This window comes from Pezoporus occidentalis, unplaced genomic scaffold (genome assembly GCF_034315485.1).
Source record: "Pezoporus occidentalis ecotype Australia unplaced genomic scaffold, CSIRO_AGI_Poc_V1 ctg194, whole genome shotgun sequence".
Taxonomy (NCBI): domain Eukaryota; kingdom Metazoa; phylum Chordata; class Aves; order Psittaciformes; family Psittacidae; genus Pezoporus; species Pezoporus occidentalis.
The window spans coordinates 1777881-1803365 of NW_026913791.1; the positions used below are offsets into that span (position 1 = coordinate 1777881).

General features: G+C 47.4%; 1 protein-coding gene across 7 annotated transcripts in view; it reads right to left on the reverse strand.

Annotated features, from left to right (window-relative positions):
- ERI3 (ERI1 exoribonuclease family member 3) overlaps positions 1-25485 on the reverse strand; it is a 131513-nt gene that overhangs the window by 84316 nt on the left and 21712 nt on the right. For all 7 annotated transcript variants that reach the window (XM_062617335.1, XM_062617328.1, XM_062617329.1 and 4 more), the window contains exons 3-5: positions 24777-24893; positions 18348-18407; positions 16064-16155 (exon numbers count right to left, since the gene is read on the reverse strand). In XM_062617335.1, the coding sequence (XP_062473319.1) occupies positions 16064-16155; positions 18348-18407; positions 24777-24893 (269 nt within the window). The remainder of the gene's footprint in view (positions 1-16063; positions 16156-18347; positions 18408-24776; positions 24894-25485) is intronic.

The window sequence follows — 25485 nt, forward strand, 5'->3', positions numbered from 1 at the left end:
TCAGCATTGTCAGCTCTGTGCCATTTTCAGAGAGCTTTCATCACCCCAGACTCTGATTTCTATCCGTCCCAGCTCCTCCACTCTGCAGGGTAAATGGGGCCTGGAGATGAACGGGATGCAAATAGGAGGCGAGGTGACACGGCTGCATTTCTCCCGTTGAAGCCAGCTCTCTCCAAGGCGGCAAGAAGCGCACAGCTCGGCGGTGATAAACGGCCTTGCTTTAGTTATCACTTTCCTTAAGTTAAGGAGAGCAGCCTAGTGATGGATGGGCTGGAATTCGGTTATAAGGAAAGGCTGTCAGCCAGAGTTGCCTATCTCCACACACATTTAGCAGGGCGTCATTATGCGACGGCATGGAGTTAAAATATGACCAAGGGTATTGAAAGAAAAAGAACAGGATTAAAAAAAAGCAAATTGAGCAACAATAAAGGAGCATGAGGCAAGAATGTTATCAGACTAGTGACACCTTTTATCTCAGTCTGGTTAGCTAGAGCAGGGCACAAATTGGTCCTTCCTCCACTATTGTATCCTCTTGTACAAACAGAGGCAGATAAAATGTGTCACTAGTGCGATAGCGTATCAATTTAACCCTAATTATCCAGGGGGTCAAACTAAGAAATAGGGGTTTCTCATTTCAACAGGTTCCCCTGCCTCAGCTCAGAGCAACCACATTAATATGGAAGGGGGAGGGGCAGCATAATTGATTTCCATCACTCAGGTGGTCCTGGCATATAAAAAATTAATGCTTGGCTCTCCCAACTAATCAGAGCTGGTTAACGTCCATCTGCTACTGGGTTCAGGATGTCAGGAGACACAGAAATTGGGCCACTTCCTACACACTGGGTGTATTGATACAGAGCCTGTCAAAAGAACAAACCCCTCTATGGGAAAGATAAAGGGACATTAAATCTTGGGTTTTATAGACCTGATCTCAGCCTTCAAAAAAAAATCTATGCCCTGAAGACCTTGTGTTGTAAGAGATGCAGTACATTTTTGTTGTGTCCTGGCCATCCCCACTGCACTGGGCTGCAAAGGAGAGGGCAAGCAGGCTCCTGCCCTGGAAATCCTTCACTGAAGAAGGGCTGGAAAGCCTGAAGAAAGCTACCAGGATGCTGCAGCACACAAGGCGATAGCCAAAGAGAGGAGCTGTCAAGCCACCCGCACCCTAGTTCAAAGCAAGGCTGGTCAAGGCATCACTCTGGACCATGTGGTGCAGAGCTGATGCTCAGTTTTGATGCAGAGTGGGATGTCTGCCAGGCCAAGAGGAACGCCTGGGTGCCGTCTCCCAAAAGAGAAAGCTGGTGAGGGAATAACACCCTGTGTTAAGGCATCTGAGATATTTTAGCAGAGAAACAGCACCATAAGAAGCAAAGCCACATCCATCTGGACTGAACCTCAAGTGAGCTGGAGCCAAGCTAGGAATTCAAATCAGTTCAGGTAAACCCACACCCTCCCAAAGACAACCTTAGACTGGAGCTCAAACTTGGTTAAAACACCAAGTCCAGCATAGCCCAAGCCATATCACAGCCCGCAGAAACTGAAGCCTGCTGGCACACACCTCCAGAAAAATCTCCAAACTCCAACTGGCCCATCCCAATAATTCAAGTTATACTGGAGCAGCTTTCCTGCATAATCCAAGGCTTTGGCAGGGAGATGTCTCCACCCCAGTGCTGGAGTCACTACGCCACTCCCTGCAAAGAGGGAAGAGCTGAGCCAGCCTCCCCTCATGCAGGGGTGAACCCCCTGCCAGACCTCTGGCACCCCACTTCACACACTCCTTAGCCCCACAGACCTGCCAAGGGGCTGGGGGAACCCTCCTGCCCTTGCTTCCTGCTGGATGAGCCCTTGCCAGGTGACTGCACCTCACTCTCACTGAGCATACCCATGGTGCTTCCCTCTCTGCCCCCATCAGTGCAGGACAAACCACTCCAGCATGGCTGTACTTAAAATTCACAAGCAGTAGCTGTGGAAAGACAATACATTTGGAGAGGGTCTGAAAAGCCCTGAGCTTTCACAGAAACCATGAGACAGATCCCGTCTCCCTGCCTCTCTGCTTTCCTTCCACCCTTTCAGTTCTCTCAACCACCCCCAAAGTTGTCACAGTGCAACAAGCCTATGAGCCACACATCAGCTTTAAATATCAGCATGCGTGAAGCAGAGACATGAGAGCAGGGAAGTGGGAACAGACAGAGCAAGCCTCCATCGCCTGTCAGGAAACACTAATGAATTTCAGCACCAGCAGCCACTGCCTCAGATGGGCTAGCGAAAGGAGACGGAGTTACAGCGAGGAGCCTTTGCAGGAGCAGCTTGCCTTCTTTCAAAGCCCCCTCTGTTAATAAATGTCATTGCTGAGTGGGCTGCAGCAGTCCTCAAGCTGGGATAGGGTAGGTTAGGGGAAAGACAGGCGACTGACAGTGCTCAGGATGCCTGGACAGCACAGCCTTTTCTTCTGCTGCATCCCCAGACAAGAGCCAGGATAAGGAGGCACATGGGGCATTGCCACTGGCATGAAGCTGTCTTCCAATAAGGTCCCAGTACCCAAATAACAACCTCCACAAGGAACCCAGCCCCAGCACCCCCCAGGTCTTTTCACTGGGATGGATGGAGGCTCTACAGGGAAGTGTTTGGGATGAGCAGAGGGATGCAGAGGCTTCCAGACACACTGCCTGCACTCCTGGCAGCAGCAAAGGGTTACAGAGCAGTCTGTCCCTTTGGTAATACAAATGCATTCCTGAGGCAGCACAGGAAGAAGCATCCAGCACAGGGCACGGCATGGCAACCGCACCGATACACAACATGAAGGTCAACGCAAGTCTTCTTTACAAATGTCAACCTGTCATCTCTGGATATTAATGAGGGCTGACCAGCAGCTAAAATGCATCCATGCTCCATTAGTAATAAGAGAGACACAACGCAGGAGAAGAGCACACACCATGGCATGTGGAGGCACCAGTGGGTCTGCAGGGCCTGGGGAGGTGTGGTGATGCACAAGATAACTAGGGCCACTCCAACTGCCCAGGAAGGAAAGCAGTCACCACACAAAGCCCTTCACTGGAGTGTGTTATCTTTTTCTATCAATATTTAATTGGATTAGTGTAATGAGGCCAAAAACCCAGGCTAAGCAGTGAGGCTAATACCTGGCACTTTAAGACCTTCCTTTCTTTTTCTGTCATGCCCATTCTGGACAGTGCTGCTTTTTCTCTCTGGCAGGCATATGCCTGCCCAGGAGGCTTAAAAGGGAAGCTGCAAGCCTTAACACTTGGGACTCACAGCAGCACTAGCTGAAATGCTTGAACATCCATCACATGCTAACAGCCAGATCCCTCTTCTCTAAATGTTTTCTGGGTACTAAGAAATTTGGGAGATCCCCAACACCATGCTTTCCAAACAGCCAGGCTGTGAATGGGAAAAAACTGTTACCCCAGATTGCAGCCAGAGCAATGTATATCCTAGAAAAATAATTCTGCCACAAAAAGCACACAGGGCAAGTGGCTCACTGTGACTCACTTGTCCTGCAAAGCAATGTGTACCTACCGCTGCCATCAACCTTAATGAAACATGAAGGCATTTAACACCATGTGAAATCTGGCCCTTTTATGGGTATCTGTCTGTGCGTCAGCTAGATTCTGGCAGAGATGCTATCTCAACATTAAAAGCAAGGCTGTAACACAGCAGGTATTCAGCCTCCAACAGAAGATGTTCATCAACAATTGCACACACATGATGCTACAATAAATCTATGTGCTACTGCTTAACAGCTTCTCTTAAAAAGATTCATAGCTCTATTTACAGGGCCTGATTCTGCTGCTATGCCATGTGGGAGTAAAACTGGAGTAACCCTACCTGGAGTTAGTAAGTGGCCAGTGAGAGCAAGATCAGAATTGAACCTTTTGATTTTTAAATAACTACTTAATTACCATGCAGGAAACCAGAGCTCAATGGTTCCACAGTTCAGCTGAGGTTAGGAGTGCAGCAGGCAGAAGCTTTGCACTCCTCCATTCTGAGTCCTCCAGATCAGGGAAGGGGTAGAGCAAATGCTCTCACCAGCCCTTCCAGACAGGGAGGATGACTAGGTGGACTTCCTTTTGACATCAAAAATGCATGATACTGCTCTCAAGGAAAGAGAAACTGGAAAGTCTCCAAGGCTGAGGTTGCCGCCCCAGCCTGGGGAGCATGACAGTATGAAACCCCCTCACAAACATTTCTACACAAGCTTGCTGTGACAGTCCATTTGCTTACTAAATATGACATTATACAGCATCTTATGAATAGGAAAGTACAAAACTGGATACTGTGTGCAGCTACCACACAAGCACGTTCTCAGTGAAAGTCACCTGTCATGACCACAGGCTGCAGCAATTCCAATTTGTTACCAGGAAAACCTCTTCCCCGCACAGATGATAAAGCACTGGAATAAACTGGTGGTGGAATCTCCTCTGCTGGAGACATTCAAACCTGTCTGGATAAGACCCTGAGCAACCTGATCCAAGTCTGAAGTTAGTTCTGCTTTGAGCAGGGGTCTGGATTACAGATCTCTATTAATTATTCTGTGATTCATGCTGCAGCAGAGCCTGATTACACAGAGCGTGTCCCTTCTCCGTCTGTATAGTCTCTTATGAGTCTTTCACACTGATACTAATTTAGTAATCGCCTAGTCCTCTGCATACTAGGTGTTTTAAGAGTGAGTCTTCAGACTCCTGCTGCAGAATACTGTAATTATGCACTGAGTAAGGGAATATATCTGATGCAATGGATGCACCCACAACGCATCGTGTCTAAACCCCCTCAAAACCAAAACACGCACAAAAACTAAGCTAAAATTAAACATGCTTCTCTTCCCACTGCAGAAGTATTTCTCCCAGGATACTGGAGCATGGAAGACCTAGAGCAAGGCACTGCTCTAGAACTGAGAAGTCACATCCTGTCCCAGTCCTTCCCTACACCAACATCAGGAGGAAACCTTGCCTCTTCCATGCCTTGCCTGTCCAGACCATTTAGCATATAAGCCAAGGGCTTCTCTGCTATGAGTCATAAACTGTTTAGTGCCTAATGGTAGACGCTTAACATAATACAATCATGTCACTTAAAGGCCATTAGTCTCCAGCCTAAACAGCATTTTTCCAGTCACAAAGGGGAGCTGCCAGCTCAGGAAGGCAGGATAAGGGACATGGGTGGCCAGTCGGGTCACTGGACTCGCAGACACCCGATGTGAAGTCCCAAGCTCAGCAAGCAGCATGGGGGAAAGCCATGGCAGCTCTAGCAGTCAGAGAGCTTTATGTTTTGGGCTTTCTCAAACCTCCTGAATCAGCTTAAATCCCCTGCCTGGCCAGCTGTAAAACTCTCACATCTAGCCATGGCTGTACTGCTTACAAGGGGGTCAGGAGCTCCTCAAACACACAGAGGGTGTCCAGTCTTCCGTATCACCTCTCTTCCCACTCACTGAAGTAGATCATCTATCTACAAGAAAACACACCATTCTGTCTTGTGGTGCTGTTTGAACCCTCTTCTTTCCTGGCGTTGTCTCTGGCACCACATCATCCAGGTCTCCCCTCAACTGACTTCTGTGCTTGCCTCTTCTTCCCTCCCACCAGCAAAGGGAAGAGAGAAATCCTAGAAGGAGCCAGGGGGATGAGATAAACCCCCTCCCCATCCCCTATGACAATGCACAACCCCGAATTACACATACAACAGCTCCACGAGCTCTTGACACAGCCTCCAGGCTGGCAGCAGTGGGGAGCCTGACACATCGTGTAACAGGGTCTGAACACAGGTTTCCGTGCAGCTGCAAATTACATCTGCACAAGGGGAAACAAGTTTGTTTTTTCCTTGTGGAGAAGAGCCTGCTCCCCACTTCCAAGCACGAGCTAGCATTAGCATTTGCTTCACCAGAGAGAAGGAGCAGCGAATCCTCCAGAGCAAAGGACAAGTGCAGCAATTAGGATGCAGGGGCTGCGGGAGCTGTTTAACAGCATGACCCAGAGGTCAGTGCTGCCGACTCCCAGCCCTGCATAAATATTGTATGAGTTGGGGAGAGGGGCTGTTACAGCCACCCTCAGCGCCAGCCCTCCCTCCTCCACCACCACTGCATCCAACCAGATACACCAGCAACATTATTTACTGATGTGACAGTCAGGAAAATCACTTCAGTAACTAGGGGAATGGGGAAGAAGGCTGCTCAATGGAGCAGGAGCCAGGAGTGGGCTCTCACCCACACCTCCTGCTTCCCCGTGTAGGGTGCTCCTCTGCATGGGTAATTGACACAGCCCGTGCTCAAACTGGAGGATGAAATACCACCAAGAGCAAGGAGGGGAGGCTGTGAGCTCTCCTCTCAAAGGTTGCCCAGGGGGTTGATTATCAATGCTGCTGAAGGACACTTCAGCCAGCAGCTGCTTTCCAGTTTCCTATCAGTATCTCTGCTAGACCCTCCCTTTGGAGGGAGCTTTATAGCACTATAATAACATGCTTTATAGAGAGCTTTCCCTCGGACTCTGTGTAGCTCTGCAGAAGGGTCCCTACTCTAACACAGCCACAGGGGCCTCACCCCCGCAGAGATTCACTCAGTGCTGCTGTTTGGCACCAACCACCTTTTTCACCTACAATCTGCCCACTGTTTATTCTCTGAAGGATCATATTCACCTGCAGCTTTAACCACACTGACTGGCATCATCCCTACTGCATCCTGGAAGGCACCCTCATTCCTCTGCCCATTAAGTTTTGCTGGAGATGCCAGTCAACCACATCTTTGCCATGACGTTTTGCACAAATGAAACCTACTTTCAGGTTCACCAAGATTAGAGGCTCCCAAAGATAAGGACATGGGTCATTCTTCACCTGTACCAGCAGCCTATGAATTCCTAGCAGCGCAGTGCTAATAAACCTTACCGTCCAGGGCAGCACACGAGGGCTGCAAGATAGGAAACACAGCTTGGATATGCTTCTGCCTGCGGTATCCCTCCAGAAACCCTTCTGCTGCTCTGTGGCTGGTTGCTGAATCCAGGGAAGGCAGAAGCCCGGTTTTACCATTTGCAGCTTTCCTGAACTCACTGTGCAATTAATGGGCTTAATTATTGATGGCAAAGGCAGGGAAGGGAGGAAAGAAAGAAAAAGCCAACGCGAAGGGAATGATGTGGGGGTGGCGGGCGCCAAAGGTCTCCAAAGATCTTCCCTCAGCCTAAAGCAGAGAAAGAGCCCCTAGCCGCTCTGCCGCTCCCACGGCCCTGCTCTAATGCTCCCTGACATGCCTCTGAAGACAGCGAGCTGTTTGCAGTCACCACCGTGATTTGTTAGTAATTATTTTCACGGTGTCACATTGCTGTCACTCTCTTAACAAAGAGACAGGCAGCCTGAGGCTGCCTGCGAGAAAGAGCCAGCAGAGAAAAGGAATTGTCAGGCACCCAGGGATCCTCTTTGCTTCTTGGGTTTCACAACCAGAGTCCTTACCAGCTTCTGAAGAAACTTCTGAGGAGAAGTGGCAAGTCAGAATCATCTCCCATCCTGGTCACAGCAAGAAGAATTAATTACCTAGCCCCCTCCTAATTTCACCTTACCAGTAAACCTACTGCAAGACCCAGGTGCTCAGAGCCCCTTAAGCCATCGATTTGCTTCAGGCCTGCAGCAAACAGAAAAAAACTTTGGCAACTGATGACTTTTAGAGCTCCCCTTGCAAGCTCCACTTTCTTTTCATGTGGTCTTGCCATTAGACTGCACTTCCCAAGCATGGCAACCCTGATAACAAACCCCTGCCTAAGCCTATCACCCTCACATTCATTAACCCTCCACACCAGCCATATGCGCTCTCCCTACACCAGCGTCATTCATTCCAACACACTGCTGTGCTCTGTGTGGCAGTAACATTTCACTTGGCATTTCGCAATGCCAGGGGACCTCGCAGCTCCCTCACTCCTGAATTACACAGCCCTGCAGTCTCTGTTTTATCATACACAGTGTGTGACTTGACAAGAACCTCCCCTTGAACCACCTCCCATCCATCCATCTCACACCTGCTGTGCAACCACAGCCATCCATCCTTTGGCTGACTTGTCTGTCCAAGGTAATCACTCCTTTCCCAAGAAGCATGGAGCTTGCCTGGGCCCCCAAGGAATGGAAGCTATTTTGGCACCTGAAGTGTCACACAATATAAGGATATAGAGATGAAAGACTGAGACACCTGGCTAGCCAGCCCTTAAAGCACCCTTGATCTCTATATAGAAAGCAAGTGGACTTCCTCCAGAGCAACTCCAAGTTTGAATTACTCCCGAGAGAAGCATTCTCCCTCTGCCTGCTTACTAAGGGTATATCAGGGTCATTCCCTGCAGCCACAGGGAAAACCTGGGTATTAATTCACCTTCTTAGCACAGGGAGAGTTTGGAGATATTAAGCCTCACAGTCTAAGCACAACCCTCCTGCAATTAACTGCATGTAGGAGCACTGACTCGGAGGGCAGCTCCTTTTCAGGGGTCCTTTTAATAACCAAGAAATGGCACATACATGCTGTGAAGGATTAGGATCACCATTGGGAAGCTAAATGGTCCATAAAACGTAACAGTTCTCTTCAGAGCTGGGAGCACAGTGAGCTGGAGGAGAGGTCTTGGCAACCTCCCACCAGCCACCTCCCTCTGCCTGGTTTGTAGGGACACACTTGATTCCAGGCAGGGACAAGGAGCTGAACTCAGCTGATGCCCAGGCACTTCCGGACACTGGCCAACAGTCAACACCAAAACCTGGATCAACACCCAGGTGGTAAAACTGAAGCAGGAAAGTTAGAGATGACCATGAAGCACCTATGGAGGGAAAACGGAGGGCTTCCAGAATGTAGGTACTGGGCAGAGTGAAGGAGAAAGCCCTGCTCAAAGAGAGGAAAACACAGCTGGTGGGACCAAGGCAGGATGAAGTCCTTGGCTGTATGAGCTTCCCACACACAGCCTTGCCAGCACATCACACAGTGTCCTCAGCTCTCTTGCCTCAACCTCCTCTTTTCTGCTCTTTCTTCTAGTACCAACTCCACATGCCTCACATCATTGCTGAGACCTGGTCCAGAGCAATCTTGCTCCAGGGCAATCAGTGTTCCAGGCTGAGAGCAGCACCCCCACCAAACACACAGGAAAAGGCAACTCCAGCGTGGAATGGACTTAGCTCAAAAAGTTAGTCCACAGCTTCAGCATCCTCCCAAGAGTCCTGCACACACCCGGGCATCCACTCCTGAGGATGCGGAGCTGCTGGACAAGGCACATGAGAACACGCTGGAGGGAAAATACCAGGGATGACCTCAAGATGGCCCAGTAGGTCTTTGCCAGCCAGGAGCTTCAGGAGGAAAGGGACTGAACCCATCCAGGAAAATGGCTCCCAACAGGAAACAAACACGCAAACAAACTAAAATGCTTTCAAGAAAGCTACTGACTCACACAATAGAGCAAGCGGAAGGGGAAGGACGCTGCTGCTCGCAGGCTGGCTGTATTTTTCAAGGAGACCTCTCTTAAGCAGAGAAGCCATGAAAGCGTTACTCCCAGCCAAGCCACTGGGAGGGCAGCACTGATGCCAACATACAACTGGCTTTGCTTCGGCTGAGAAGTAAGAAGAGCTGAGATCTAAAGGGAGACAGCTGATATTTTAGCCCCAGCATGAAACACTACCGCTGTCTAACACCAGAAAAATTAAGCTTTTTGAAGTAATAAAGAAAATTCACACTTTGTGAAGCTAATCCTATTTTTCACACATGCCTCAGACAACAAAATTCAGATGGCAAACAGCCCTCCAGTGGTTTATCCTCCGCAGTCCCCAAGCCAACCAGCTTTTCAGTTCCCCAGGGCACAGGATAACCACGATGTTGAGTTGCTATCTCACATACAGACAGAAGCCAGGGTGTACTTTTTACCAAATATCCACTACAGATCCATTGATTTTGAAACGGTTTTGCCTGAATTCACTGCACACAGAATCCACCTTAGCGATTCCTATTGCAGAGGGAATTATGGTTCCTTAAGGTATCAGCAGATGACACCAAGACCAGTGGCTTGCATTCAGTTCAGTGTGACTGTTTCCAAATACAGCTCTAGTTAAGTTACCCAGGGATGGAAAATCCACCTTCTCTATTCATCCATCCATCCATCCATCCATCCACCCATCCCAACAGTTCAGTGCAGGAAATAAAGTACTCGATGCAATGCCTATCTCATTCCCTCAGACACTGGGAATTTATTCTAAGTTTCTCCACCATCTTTCATGCTCATTCCAACTTCTCTGATCCTAATTCCCAGGCAGCAGAGTCTGTGCTCCCCAGAGTGCATCAGGCATCACAGCTCAATAAATCTGTGGCCACTGCAGCCCTGACTATGAAAAATGTCTTTGCTGTGACATGCCAGACAAGTAGCAGACCTGAAGGTGACAGTCCATTGCATGATGATCCCTCTGCAAAGATTTCATGTCCAAAGCTTCACCCAAAGGCATTCCCAGAATCACACATCTCAAACAATTCGCAGAAGCTCATGCAACCAACAGATTTCAAACAAAGGCAAGAACAGGAGACAGACACGAGAACTGCTACAGAAGGATAACAAAAGTCAGGTGTGCTACAGTAATTTTAAATGAGATTGTGCAGATGGGGGAATCTTAAAACCTAAAATTTATTTTGCATAAGTGATATCATTTCCTTTAAAAACAAAAATCCGGACTGCAGGGTCGCAGAAGTGAATGGGGTCAGTGCTGCTCCCTGTAAGTGCTAGAGAAGAGCATGCTCACAAGGCTCCCCTGCTTAGCTCTGGCAAAGCACTTTAGGATGTAATTACATGAACGACTCCATCAGCAGAGCTGACTCAAAAGGTTCCTGACCCTGGATACTCAGTCCTGTCCCTCACTGTAGTTCACACCACCCTCTTCCTTCAGGCAATGTCACCGTGCAAGGATATAGACCACAGACTTGGTCAGCAAAACGATCCCCACTAAAAGCAAATCTAACAAGATAATCAAAGATCTCAGATGGAAACAAATTGTTTTATTAATCTTTAAATGCAGATTACTACATTATCTTTCAGTTACCAACTCCTTCTAGTTACTCTCAAAGCCACTCTCTGAACATACCTCCTGCCCTGCTGCCACCCAACCAGCCCACCCTCTGCCTTCTCCTGCCTTTCCCACAGCTACCAAGTGGTCCCACTCACTCCATCCAGTGGCTGGCTGTAATTTCTCCCCCAGGCAGAAGCTACCAATCCCCTCCTGGTTCCGAGATAAAGAACAACATCACAAGGGAGGCTAACACCATCAATCCTTCTTCATTCTCTACCTAAGGCTGATCTCAAACCAAGCCTCCAGGACAGAAGGCTGGAAAGACCAACCCATTGCCACACTGCAAACTGCCCTAGGAAGGCAAGCATCCTCCCAGCCTGTGTAACTTGCAAAGAAATAATTAAAACAGTGAGATAAAATTAAGCAATGGTAAAATTTACTGCTCAGAATTTACTAATATGCAACCGAGGAAGAGCACCAAGGGCTATAAACATTTCAAGAGACTTCACTGTGTTTTATCACTATATTAGAGAGTACTTGCCTTTTAACACTTACTTAAGAAAATAAAAAACTTCAGAGCAGTAGTTTCCTGTAAAGACATAAATTAGCATGTTCTGATCAGCCACAGTAAGTGCAGTACAAGTGTCCTCATGCCAGGATATACAGACTAAAGCCTATACCTATGTTCAATACATTTGCAGAATGATACAAAACTGGAAGGACGATTAACTGATGCTCTTGGTATTAAGGTGGAAGCCCAAGACTCAGCATGTGTGGCTTCAGCTCCTTCCTTTGCCTCTACCTGCCTACACAACCACAGGCACATCACTTAACCTCACCGTATCTCAGCTCTGTAGCTATGAATACATAGTAAAAATGCTTCTTTGGTTGCCAGGATTATTTCACATTGTGCTTAAGAGCAGGCAAACCAGTTCCATACATGGAGGGAGGCAATTTGACATTTCAGAGGAGATAAACCACGCTAAAGAGCTTTCATTACAAGGGCTCAACCCCAACAGACACCGAGTACCCTTTTCCGCTAGAACTGTCTCCTGCAGTCGGTAGCTCCCTCAGCCCTTCAGAGGCACATTACCCTCATCACCCAATGCCACATCAATGCAATTTGCTTAATGAGTAGTGGCAGTTCCACCCTAGGTGCAGGATGAGGCCCAAGCACTAAAGCGGATTACACCAGGTATCTGAGTCCATCCCTGAAGCTGTTAAACTTAGAGGATAGCTCCTTGCAACAGGCTAAAGGAATCCACCCGCTGAGCATGCAGAGGCCCGAGGACCGTGTGCCTAACGAGGCTGTATCCCCACTCATATTTTAGCTTGGCAGGTCTGGTGCTCGTTTTATCTTTTGCTTCAGGTAGCTCTCTTTAATTAATACCATTTCTGTGTCGACACAGGGAACTTTCCACCCAGAATGAATGGCCCTCTCTCATTAGAACCACGACTTGTCATGATGTATTCAAGAGCAGGAGTGTGATTCATTCCCTTGTCTAGGAACGAGGGGTGTTGCTAGGGGGTGTGGGGGAGAAGAGCCTCTGTAATGAGTGACTGATATTTGCTGAAGTTGATATGCGGCTCTGTCGGCTTGAACTGCCTTGTCAGGACAAGCCTTCAGAAAGGTGATGTTCCTACTCAAGAGGTTTTCCTCATTAAAGAAATTGCATCTTAACAAGAGGGAAGGGGAGGGCTGGCAGAAGAGCTGCTGTCTCCCCGAATCCAGCCTGGTTCATACACACACACACCAAGCGCTGAAAGCCGGTTGATGCAAGCACAGCCAGCAGAGGATCAGCACTCCATTTCTGAGCCCTCTCATGCAATGGGCTCTCTCCAGCAGTGTCCAAATCCTTCCAACAGGGACAATCCTTCTGATGGTGTACCACACCCATGACAAAGCCTTTGGTAACATGCCTGAGGACCTCAACTCATGCTGAACTTCCATGAGCCCTTCTCAGATGCTTGGTGTCCTCTTCTGGGCACCCAGCAACTTACGACAAGGGCTCCATCTTCCAAGAAACATCCAAGGTTCAAGAGAAATAAAGTCTGTAGCCACACAGTGCCTTATTCCCTGAAGACCCCCGAGCCAAGAAGAGGCTTCACTGGTCCTTTAGCAGCTCTTTCCATCTTGAATCTTGCAGAGTCAGGATTCTGCCAGACCCCCTTAGCAGAGAGCAGTACCTTGACACTCGCTATTCCTTTGATGCTCTTCTTTGAGCTAGGAGTGTTACATATGTCACAACTCCTGGCTTTGGCAGGCCTATTTCCCCACCTTGTCTCCACATCCATCGTTGACAGGCTTGCAGATTCCTCCTCTTTGTTTCAGGCACTCTCCTCATCCAGGTCACTCACCCCACTGTGCCTTCTGGTGCTCTGGCACCTACGGGAAGCACTCACAGTAGACAGCCCTGTCCAGAAGATACCACACCTCAGCTATTCAACAATACATACAGAAAGAAGCAAAACTAAATGTCCAGGTCACTGCTGGAGAAGCCAGGAATAAGGCTGCATGGTTTCCCACCAACAGCTGAGCTAAGTACAGTGGATGACAGGAACTTCAAATCAAACTAGACAATGGGTAAGAGGACTGGAGCTTGCGTCACTGTCAATACTAAGGAAGGTCAGAAAAGGAGCATCAGAATTAGGGATGGACCTGTCCGAAGGCGCTGCTCCCTAAGCCAGGAAGCACTGCACTCACCTCATTGTCCCGAATTCCTTGGAATACAGTGGGTTTCTACCACACAATGCTTTCACCAACACTCCTCCAAATGTGGACAAGCAGCACTGCCTCCCCTTCCACTGCCCCAGTGCCTTCTGTGCCCAGTGGGCAGTCTCGACACAGTAGCAAAGGGCACGAGCTACACCACAGGTCTTGTAGGGAAGCATGGGGCGATTCCCTGGAATATCTCCTAGATGTTCCACATCTCTGAGGCTCTATCTCCCTGTTTGAACAGCCTTGCTTCAGCTCTCTGCCTTCCCTCTTTAAAAAGAGATGCTCAGTTCTGCTTTGCTAAACCCTATTTGGCAACGTGTCTAAACACACGCAAACTTAATTAGTTCAGGAGGGAGACTCGGCATTTGTGGTGATGGATAAAAGTAATGGGAAATGAGGCTAGTGAGAGCTGGCAGGGAGTCTTCACTCAAGCCTCAGTTACTGGCATGGCTCTAATCAGATGTGACGCTACACACTGCAGCACCCAATCGGCGATGGAGCGACGTGATGTGCTACTCACCAAGCAGCTGCAGCCAGACTCCCACTATCCATGTGGTTGGAAACACGACATGTATTTGCTGCTTTGCCCTGGAGATGCTTCAGGATTGAATTCTGAAGTTAATGGTTTAAAAAAATTTTTTAAAAGGATGAGGGAGAAACGAACCACTCGCTGTAACCTCATGGCCAGGAGTGGAGTCTTCTTTTTCCAGCTGACTAGTGAGGCATAATCCATGCGAGAGACCACTTCAAATAGTGAACTGAGCATCTCTGCTCCAGAGCTGCACGTCCTGCTAACGTCAATTCAACCCCAGCCCCTACAGCTCACCACAAATGAGGCTCACCTTTACCTCTATTTGCCCACTGTAGAGCTCTGAAGCGAAAAACCACAACAGCCAAACATCTATAAGGTAGCCCACTCCATACAGACACCAAGTTAGGATGTCAGTTTCTTGGAGCCTTGCTATTCCACTGAGAAAGTGATGGAAAAACAACTCTTCCTCACAGCCATCACCAAAAATGCTAAACTGGACTCTTAGAACAGCAATACAGGAGTAAAGAACTGAGGAAAAAGAACAGATGAGAAACAGAAGTTTAGCACACCCCTGCAGGTGTCTGTGATAGCCTCTAATAAAAGTTTAACATGCTATCTAAAGGAAAAATAAGCCTCACTCTTAATTTAAACCAGTAACACAGGAATTGGCAATATATACCAGCTCTGGACATGGCTGCAGCAGAGACACAGATTTTGATTCAGTACCACACCCCTGTCTAGAGCATAGGAAATTTCTTATCTCCACTAGCGATTGTGCCGCTGCTTGGGTCCTCGTATCTCATGTCTCACTAATCACACCAAGAAGAGGCAAGGAACTGCCACTCTACAAAGACCACTCTGCAGGAAGAACCGGTGCTGATTGCTCCCAGGCTGTGTGCAGTTTATTTAGGTTTCTGACTTGGGAAAACCAATGTCACCATGAAAACCAAGTAACACTACTAACGAGTTGTGGATGTCAGTTTAGCATTCGATGTGTCAAGCCCATGCTTTACCGGTGTGATAACAACAGGAATCTTTATCAAGCACTCTGAGGAAATGAAGAGCAAGATGTAGGAATCCAAGTGAATTCAGCACAACATGGCACTGATCTGCAAACACCTTACAGATTAGACTAATTCCATTCTTAGCCATTTAACTCTGTTCTTTTCAATAACAGGTTTAGGTTGGTGGTCTAACTATTTTCATAGCAAAACACACACAGACAGCGACACTTTGCAGATCCCAGTGCAGGGCTCCACCTGGTACTCTTCAGGTACAGTTGCCCAGCTGATGAAGATGACCTCAGCAGGAAGAACACTGATGAAGCATGGCAAACTTGGCTTGTACTTTCTTTCTAAAGACTATTCTGCAACTCACATCCAGTTAGTGTGACAAGATAACAGAGAGAGAAAGCCTTGCATGAGGAGGTCAGGTAAGGAGGTCAGGTAAGGACCATTGCTTGATTTGGGTGTACAGACACACGGTTCCATCTATGCACTCAGAAATATACATCCCTTTGGAAAGTACTGGATAAAAGGCATAACATCACAAAGCTACAGTTTAAACCTTTCTTGGGGTTCTAAAAGGATTAATTTGCTTTAGGGACTATTCTAGGCAGTGATCCTGCATCATGCCCAGCACCCGTCTGTCTTCTTAAACAATCCTCTACTCCAAATTATGCATGGCAAATGATGATTTCCCTAAGAAACAAAGACTAGGGACAGTTGGATGTTTGTAAGGACAAAGAAGTACATACTACAGCCAAACATGGAGTGATAAAGCCCAGGAAAATCTCCCTCCCCTTCCATACTCACATCACTTTCAAATCCCAGTCTCCACAGGTCACAAAAATTGACTTGACGCTGGGATCTAAGAGGCCTTCCTTCGCCATCCACTCGTCAACCCTCTGAAAGGAAGGCAAGAAAAGGGGATGAGTTTTGCAGAGACAGGCCGAGCCACAACAGTTACACTCAGATAAGCTGCTTGCAATCAAGAGAGAAGAAAATTGTGATCTTATCCACCCTTTCCCTCTCTCTCTTCTCTCTTTGCTTGCCATCTCAACAACAGCACGTTTGGACCTTTGAAGATTTCTGATAGGAGACATCAGGCAACCAGAGCAGAGATGATCTTATCAGACACTGCAGCAGCTCTGCTTGTGGAGGGATGGAAGTTGTGCAGCATTAACGGGACAATACAACAGCGCTGTTACCTGGCATTCCTCCTCCACTTTTTCCTCTCCCTGTACCAAATGGGCTCACAGTGAGGGGAAAATATGGGCATCCTGGGACAGCATCCCTCACCTACAGCATTTCTCACATGTTCAAATTCAGAGAGCTCAAGGAGATACGTGAGAGGGGAAGAAATGGAAGGTCTGAACACACACAGGCACCGTGTGGCACTAACAAGCCAAGCCACATGTTCCCTTCCTCTACAGGCTGGATCTCTCCACCTCACAGTTCTAAGGAGATGCTTGTTGAGGGTACAGTGTGTATTTAAGGTGAATCCACTATTCCTGAACAACTTCCCATAGGGACACATGTTCTGGATCCACTTCAGAAATAGGCCACATTAATCTGGAGGATGAATATCCACCTCAGGGATTAACCAGGAGGAACTAACCTAGATTACAACCCCTGCACAGACACTTATTCCAGCTAAAACTAGCAAATGACATGACCAAAATCTTCCAGTGGCAGGTGACAGGCTATCAGCTGCTATTATGCAGCCTCACTAGCAGCATTTTCAGTGCTTCAGCAAGAGAAATCCCTCCTCTTTTCCCTTGCGCGACACCTTCTGCTCCTGAAGAAATCAGCATGCCCCAGAAGCTGCCTGACCCAAAACTCATTTTAACCTAGAAACACGCTACTGTATCAACACATTTTCAGTGTTTCCACACTCCATGAAGCTCCTGTAGGAACAGAATGAGAACTGTTTTTTCTGACACTGCAGCAGTGCTGCACATTCACCCATGCAGGCAAAGAGGGCTCTCCCTCCTGGAGAAGCAGGCACAGGCATCCATATGCTTACAGACATGCATCACTGCTACATGCTCTCTGGAGAGCCCAGGGAGAGTTGGGAGTTTGCATGGATACAGAAGTCACCTTTGCAGAGCACCATCTTCGACCTCGTGTCACTCCTGCAGCCTTTCTGGCAGAGGACAGTGCTTCATTCTGTGACTGACTGTACAACAGCCCTCTGGAGTAAAGCTCCCCAAAGCAGCATCCAGCCGCTCATCCACACTTCTCCCTCCCCTGGGCTGCAGGGATCTTCCAGCCAGCCCTACAGGAGGCTCCCTAGAGCAAGGAACAGCAGCAGTAACCTTTCTAAACTGCCTGAGGTGAGCACCCATGAAATGCTGTCTCCACAGAGGATTTTAAAGCCTTTAATTTGATTTCCTCAGATAAGCAATTGTTGCAATTATTCTGATTAGGAACAATTAGGTAACACAGTAGTGGAAATCCTGACAGAGACAATGCATCGAACACCAACCTGCAGCCTAAGCAGGCTCTGCTTGAGGAGGTTTCCTTCACTATTTAACTATCAACAAAAGCTATTGATGGAGAAATACTTCCAAGCTAATTAAGCCCTAAACGCTGTAGGAATTCAGTGTTAAGTAGATGGCATTATTAGGGCTATATCTGCATCTGCATATCCTCCAGATTAGATTTTAGAGGCATTTTCTTTCTAGACTACATGTATTATTGAGCATTTAAATAGGTAGAAAAAAAATAATTTAATAAAGCACTGAGGGAGGGGAAGGAAAACAAATGCAGAAGCTCCCGGAGCAGTGGTCTCAAGCAATGTCCTGGTGCTTTAAAACTGGCTTAAGCAAGAATCGCCTCTTCTCCTATCTACTGGCAGGAGTTTGGATATCTTGTCAGCACCCTTGACATGAACAGCTGGAGATGACAGATCAATGGTTCAATACTCTCAACAGCGTGTCACCAACATGACAGCAAATGTTATTCTAATGAAGCTGTAATCATAGTCAAATTACGCGGTTCGATTCTCAGGAAGGGGAGGGTGCAGGGGAAGAGATGAAGAGGGGACAACAGGACCAGAGGTCAGAGTTCGGGAACTAAAGGTTACTCTGCTTACCTCAAGCACTTGCTGGAGGCTTGGCTGCCCATCCACCATGCCTTGAATAATCCCAGTCAGCTGAAATGAGAGACAAACAGAAAGCAGGCGTCAGAGAAGCGCTCAAAAGATCACCAGAGAGGTCTCCTCTCCTGTCCATCTCGCTGCAACCAAAACATGCTCCTGTGACCCACATGGACATTGCTGTGGAGCCAGCGACAGCAGAGTGACCCTGGCAGCTCCCCCAGCCATGGGCAAGGGCATAGATGTCTCCCAGACACAGAGATGTAGGGGGGCTACATCAAAAACCAGCAAGCTCTCAGTAGGGCAGGGTCCACCTGGGGAGCAGTGGCGCCTTCTGCTTCATATACTGGCATGATGGCCAAAATGCTGCCCTTGTGCAACATGCACTTCACCAGTTCTGATGTTGCCTTGACTTACACAGGCAATGGTAACTACCAGAGCCTCTGGTCATTCACCTGCTACTGCAGTGACACCAGAACTGCAGTGTCAGATGAACAGAATAGACCGGTACTGGTTAGTGAGACCCATCCACACTTCCCTGTGGTGGGGAGCCAGCACACACTGGTTCCCACAGCCCATCACAGCATCCCTCTGTGTTTCAAAAGTGTATTTAAAATTGAATGAAATCTGAAGAAAACCACTTTCTTCCAGAATGCTGGTCTGCCCTGTTTTTTCAGGAGCTTCCTTAGGAACAGGTCCTGCCAACAGATAGTCCTGACTGTATCCACACTGCTTGGCTGTTTAAAGGTAGACACAAGCATAAAAAGATGCAGTCTCTTGGGCCTCTGCCTGTGTCTGCCCAGGACAGCTTGAGGCACATGGAAAATAGATATTTTTTCTGCCTGCCTTCCAACTGACAAACCTGTCTTTTAACATATTGAATATTGGAGGTCAGTAGCTTGCCATCAATGCCCAAGTAATTAAAAAAATCATTATTAAAACAAGTGCACACTACAGGATTTCACTTCATATGGCACTTTCCTGAAGCTACACATCTCACACGTTTTCATAAAATAAAGGTCAGACACAGCCTAGGAGCATGCCCTGCTGCCTGCACGTGTATCCCAGCCTCCAGAAGCCATAGCATCCAGTTGAGAGGTGCTGACAGCCCCACCACCACCACCCAGGAGTAACTCTTCCATGTAGACCAGTTCAACCTACTCATAAAACATAAGCCTCCTCACAAACCACAAGGTTCTGCTTTATTAAATGTGTGGCAACTGAAAGAAGCTCAATGGTTTCTACCTCTCTGTTTCTTTGGCTTCTTGGCTTACAGCACTGAACTTGGAGGAAGGAAGGAAAAAAAAAGAGATTAAACTCCAATTAAACTGTAATTACATTTAATGAATACCAAATACCTGACTCACCGAATAAGCTGTAAGTGGAAAGATTATTTTCTCATAGTGACTTCCACGGATTGGTAATATATACCTTTTAGGGAAAGTATTTTAATTTTAAGAATGCAGAGTTCCTCTAGGTGGGTTTCTCAAGTTCATCAAGCCATTAGAAGGTGGAATTTTAAGGAAGTGGAGGGACACAGACACTCTTTTATATTCCAGAAACTGTTTTTTATATTAATCTCTATTTTAATTGAGTAACAGCTGCTACCTACAGACTTGCTGTACTCTGAGAGGCAAATAGATTTGAGAGATCAATGCATGGCCCTTTACAGCAATTTTTAAAGCTCACTGGCTTGGTTTTGCTTTTCCCTACATCGCCTGGCAGAGGTGGACAGCTCACTTACTGCAAAGTGCTGGCTCTGCCCCTCAGAGGGTAGCTCAAATCAAACCTCTGGAAGTAGCTCAAAGATGAGCTTTTGGGAAAGGATCACAGAATAGTTTGGGTTGGAAGGGATCTTTAAAGGTTAACAACAGAGGAATCTAAGGTTATCCAGTCCAACCTGCCTTGCAATGAGCAGGGACATCTTCAATTACATCAGGCTGCTCAGAGCCCCATCCAACCTGACCTTGAGTGTTTCCAGGGATGGGGAATCTACTACCTCTATGGGCAACCTCGTCCAGTGTTTCATCATCCTCATCAGAAAAAACATCTTCCTTATACTTAGTCTGAACCTACTCTCTTTTAGTTTAAAACCAACACCCCTTGTCCCATCGTAACAGGCCCTACTAAAAAGTTTATCCCCACCTTTCTTATAAGCCCCATTTATGTACAGGAAGGCTGCTATTAGGTTTCCCCGGAGCCTTCTCCAGGCTGAACAACCCCAACTCTCCCAGCCTTTCCTCACAGAAGAGGCGCTCCAGCCCTCTGATCATCTTGTGCCCCACTTCTAGACCTGCTCCAATAGGCCCATGTCTTTCCTGTACTAAGGATGACAGGCAACCTTTCGGTATCATGGTCAGCAGTGATGTAAATGGCTTCTACCACTCTGGCACCTTCAGAACTGCATCTCTTCAGTGGCGCAACTCTTATGGCCATGGGAGGACAGCGTGAAATGGCCTCATCCAGACATTTCCCATCACGAGAAGGGAGGGATGGGAAGATGGACGCAGAGGTCCTATCAAAGAGTCATGGCTTGATCTTGACCAAGGCTCCATCCCCACCAGGCCAAGCGAAGTACAGCTTATCTGTACAAGAACACATCATTATGCGCACTTGCACACAAAATTCATGCCACACATGAATACAAAGGGACGTACCTGCTCCATGGGTACATTTCAGTACAGGTCAGAGTGCTCAAAAGGGACCAGATTTCTTACTCTCTCACCCTTTCTGATCCTTTCCATTATCAGTTACACCCATCTGTAACACCCAACCTAGTGCACTGGGTTTCTGTAGTGTTATCTGGTCTTGCAGCTTTGATAAAGTATAAAGGCATAAAACTGCACAATTGTAAAGTTTCCCTGGCAATCCCAAGAAGCACACAGTACTTGGGAACATAAACAAGCTATAAGGCATTTATCTTTTTTGTACTTTTATTGTCTGCTCCTTCAGGAAAAAAGAAAAATCAATAAAAATTAATCATAAAAAGAGAGCAAAGTACCATGAAAAAGCCTGTACAAGCACCTTCTGTGTAGAGGGAACCTTTCACTTAAGCTCCTGGCATGAACCTTCTTGGGCATCAGCCAAACCACTTGCATCTTCCAAAAGGGCATGATGAGCTTTATATACCTAACAACAGCTTTTAACCACTTGGAAGCACTTTCCACCTTCTCTGTCTACAAGTTCAGCACACCCCTCATGAAAAACAAGCCTCATGACCTGTTGTTTTACAAAAACAGGTCAAGGGAAAGGGAACTGGGTTAGTGCTAGAGGGTGAGCTAGCACTGGAAGCTGTGCTCCTGGCCATTGGTGTGGGGAGTCAGAGGAACCTCCTGTAGCCAGGGAGAGCAAAGACACACTAAAAGCTAAGCAAAAGGATACCTTGAGGGTGACCACGAGCTTTCCACCCTTGCAGACACCCTTCCTGTGCTGTGCTGTCTTCAAGAAGGAAGAGGGATGTGAGAAGTTCTCCCAAAGAGTAACATCAAACAAACCCATAATCCTCCACCCACAAATCTATACCAAGCAGTCCTGTTGCTTCACAGCAAAGGCAGCAAGAGGAGGGGAGAGGGGAAAGCAGAAGCACAGCAGACAGGCTCCCGTGTAATGTCAACACCTCTGCTTTTCTTGCAGAGTTTATCTGGGAAACCATCGTATTTCTACTCCAAGACAGTTTGCTGATTGCCTAAGCACTTGTCTCTGGTGTACAATCTGATAATCAGGCCTGGTCTTTCTGTGTAGACAAAGAGGCCAATAAATCTCACCCTTTGTAAGCAGAGGTGCCTAGACAAAGCCCTTTACTGGCATTTAGCGAAATGGGTATTTTTCAGAGAACAGAAACCAGCTGAAAGTCAATGGCGGGTGCTGGAGCTGTGTGGGCACCAGCTGTGCAGGAGCTGGACTCACAGCACATCCTGGCTGTGACCTCGGCATCTCAGGGGAACCTACTCTAGTGGCACAGGGCTGGAGCCACTGACCCCACAGGTCTGTCCACACGGCCACGAGACTCCACAAAAAAGCAGCTGCAAATAGAAAAGGATATTCTTGCAAATGTTTAGTAAGGTCCTCAGTACAACCAGCCCACCTGTGTCTCTCAGGGTTCTAAAGTCAGGGCTTTCATAAAGGGGCACAGGGACAAGCCCAGTTACTCCTCTAGCACAGTCTCACTCCCTGGACCTCATAGCAACAGGCAGGGGAACTACCAAGGCAGGAGGGACAGCGGCCACACTGTGTGCTAAGGAGCACAGGCTGGTAGCTTCCAGGCTAGGATTAAAACCAGCTCCCTAACACACACTGTTAATAACAACAGAAAACTTGCCAAACCTGGCAAGTTGGATCATTTTGTGCCACCAGTACACACAGGTGAGGGTTCTGTGACCACGCTGCCTGCCGGCTTCACCACTGCCCATTTTTGTCCAACTGTGGACACAAGACACAAGACTGAGGTCAGCAGCACAGTCTGAGGCACAGCACTGCCGGTAAGACACCCATGTTCCCCCCTGGGACTCCTGCACATGCAGAGCCAGCACACATGGCTTTGCTTACTCAAGGGCTCCACAAAGGAGACACAAACCTGTGAAGACACAAACATCTGCTACGGGCTCCTGTGAGCAAGAGAAGACAAAAAAAAACAGCACTGTGATATGAGAGCATTGTAGAATCATAGAATCAACTAGGTTGGAAAGACCTTCAAGATTACAAAATCCAACCATTACCCCAGGACTGTCAAGCCCACCATTAAACCATGTCACTAAGGGCCCCATCTGCACAGGTTTCTGAACACTTCCAGGGACAGCAATTTCCACCCTGGAAAGCCTGATAAGAAGCCCATTATCAGATGGGCTGAATGCCTCAGTCACTCTCAAAGCCCCCAGGCTGCAGCAAGGTGGAGGCTCGATCCAGCTCAGAGAGCCACACCAAACAAATCATGCAGACCCTTGTGCAAGAACAGAGCTGCAACTTTTAGCAGTGGAGGGGAAGGATGCAAAAGAGGGAATTCCAGAAAAACAGCATTTTGGTAGGAGTTAACATGCAAAATGGATGTTTTGAGCTCTACTCCAGAAGATAACGCTGCTTTTAGCCAAGATCAGGTGCAAGCTGTGAGATCTATCACATTTGTACAAGCATATGTCCAGTAAGTCTCATGGGGATAAAGACAGCCAAAGTAGTTGTCCAGCCTCCTGGCATTAAGGTTGCAAACCTGTTTCCATTGTAACTCTGTTTTCACACATTTATAGGTTTCTTAAAGCCCCTCGCTGGGGAATAATGTTTTCTGTGTTTTTTTTTTTTTTTTAAGTTTAAATAAAATACCTTCAGATGGTTTTTAGTTACAAGAGAATAAAAAAAAGCATTTGTTTTTACAATGTGGAAATATGGAAGGGGCTGGCTGGTCCTGGAGGGGAACTCCACCTAACACAGAGGAGTTGTTTTTCATCAAGTTAATACACATGGGACAAGCACTTCAAGGGCTTAAACTTGCAGCCATGGAAGTAGAGCAAAAACACACCACAGTGTCAATGAGACTGGGACAGAATGAAGACTTTGGATACTCCGATTCTCACAGTCAGTACTTCAGTCACTGAGCTGCCCAACATCAAACCAGTGGAGTCAGGAAAAAAAATCCCAAAGGAAAAGGAACTTAAACTTTGTTTTGATGGATACAGCAAAGGAAGAATGCACTTGCAGAAACAGCTGGCTTTTTGTGCTGAATGAAAAAAAAGTGACCAACCAAAAACGCCCACAAAAACCAACCCCTATCCCCCTATTCTTTTGAACTCTCAGAGACTGCATTCATCACCTTCATCCTCTTGCCTGTATTTGGGGAAAGGTGGCTGCAGCTCAAGAGCACCTGTCCTCAGCAATGAGAGTAACCAAGTAATAAGAGGCCATTTCCTCAGCAATCATTTCAAGTGCCCCACAAGCATGACATCAAAAAGAAAGTCTTAAAAATAGAGGCATGGGTTATCCTACCACTCTGAAGGACTCATCAAATCCCAACAGGCAAGCCCACAGGAGAGCCATTTAGAGCCTCTGAACTATGCAGCTGTATGACACTTTCTTTGCTTTGACCATGCTCTCTTTGACCTTCTCCACCAAAGAGCAGCATGGCAAAAGTCACAAAGAGCTCACAGAGAGGTGAAAGGATTTTGAGCATCAGCTAACACAAGTGCTTTTATTTTGTGGTCACTCAGCTACATGATCATCAATTGTAAATAAAACTATCTTAGTTAACAGATTACAGATAAAGTTATTTATGAATCCAAACTGAGGTCTTTACATGTTATTGCAATGACAAAAGATCATTTCCTTTGTCCTTAACTCGAGGCTGGCATGACACACCATGAAGAGGCAACCCCAACCCCTGGTGCAATGGAAACCTGCTTCCCAGGAAGACTCTTGGAGCACCAGGGAACCTTTGCACTTTACCTCTGTACAGAAGGGCGTAAGCTGGGGATGCACCACAGGCTGAACATACATGTGAAAGGTGGATTCGATCTCCATCGTCCTGCCATTCAGCTTCAGGATTGGGAATTCGATGATTTCCTGAATAGGGCAAAAAGAAAAGCAGCTGTTCATTTAAAACAAAAAATGAAGCTGGAAATGATCCTGCCTAGCAAGCTGGCTGTAAAAGGAGTGGCCTGACAGTCCCAAACAAAACCAAACCTGACACAGACCTCTGCAATACAAGTGGGAAAGTGGTGCTGGAGCACTGAACACCTCCAATGCCACGAGCACAGAAGATGGTGCAGCAAGGAGGTCTCTGAGCCCAGTGCTGCAACTGCATGTATCATTGCCTAAGCCTAACCTAAGGAACATGGTCTAGCACCACTCGCACACGGTAGGCAGGGAACATGGAGATGTACTTGAGTGGGATAATGTCTGTTTATCGAGGACATCGCAGGGGATATTCCCCATAACCAGCCCCAGCCTCTCCATCTTGCCGTCCTTTCAGAGGACACCACCAGACAGACAACAGAGGTACTGCAACAAGAGGCTGAGGAGCACTGTTCTCCTCCAACAGAGTGAGGAAAGGAGCTGGAAGCACCCCCCAATCCATCCCTATGGGATACGGCACAGTAGCAAGCCCTGCTTCATCTTCCTCTTTGTAGCCAATTTATGCTGATAGGGAAATAAA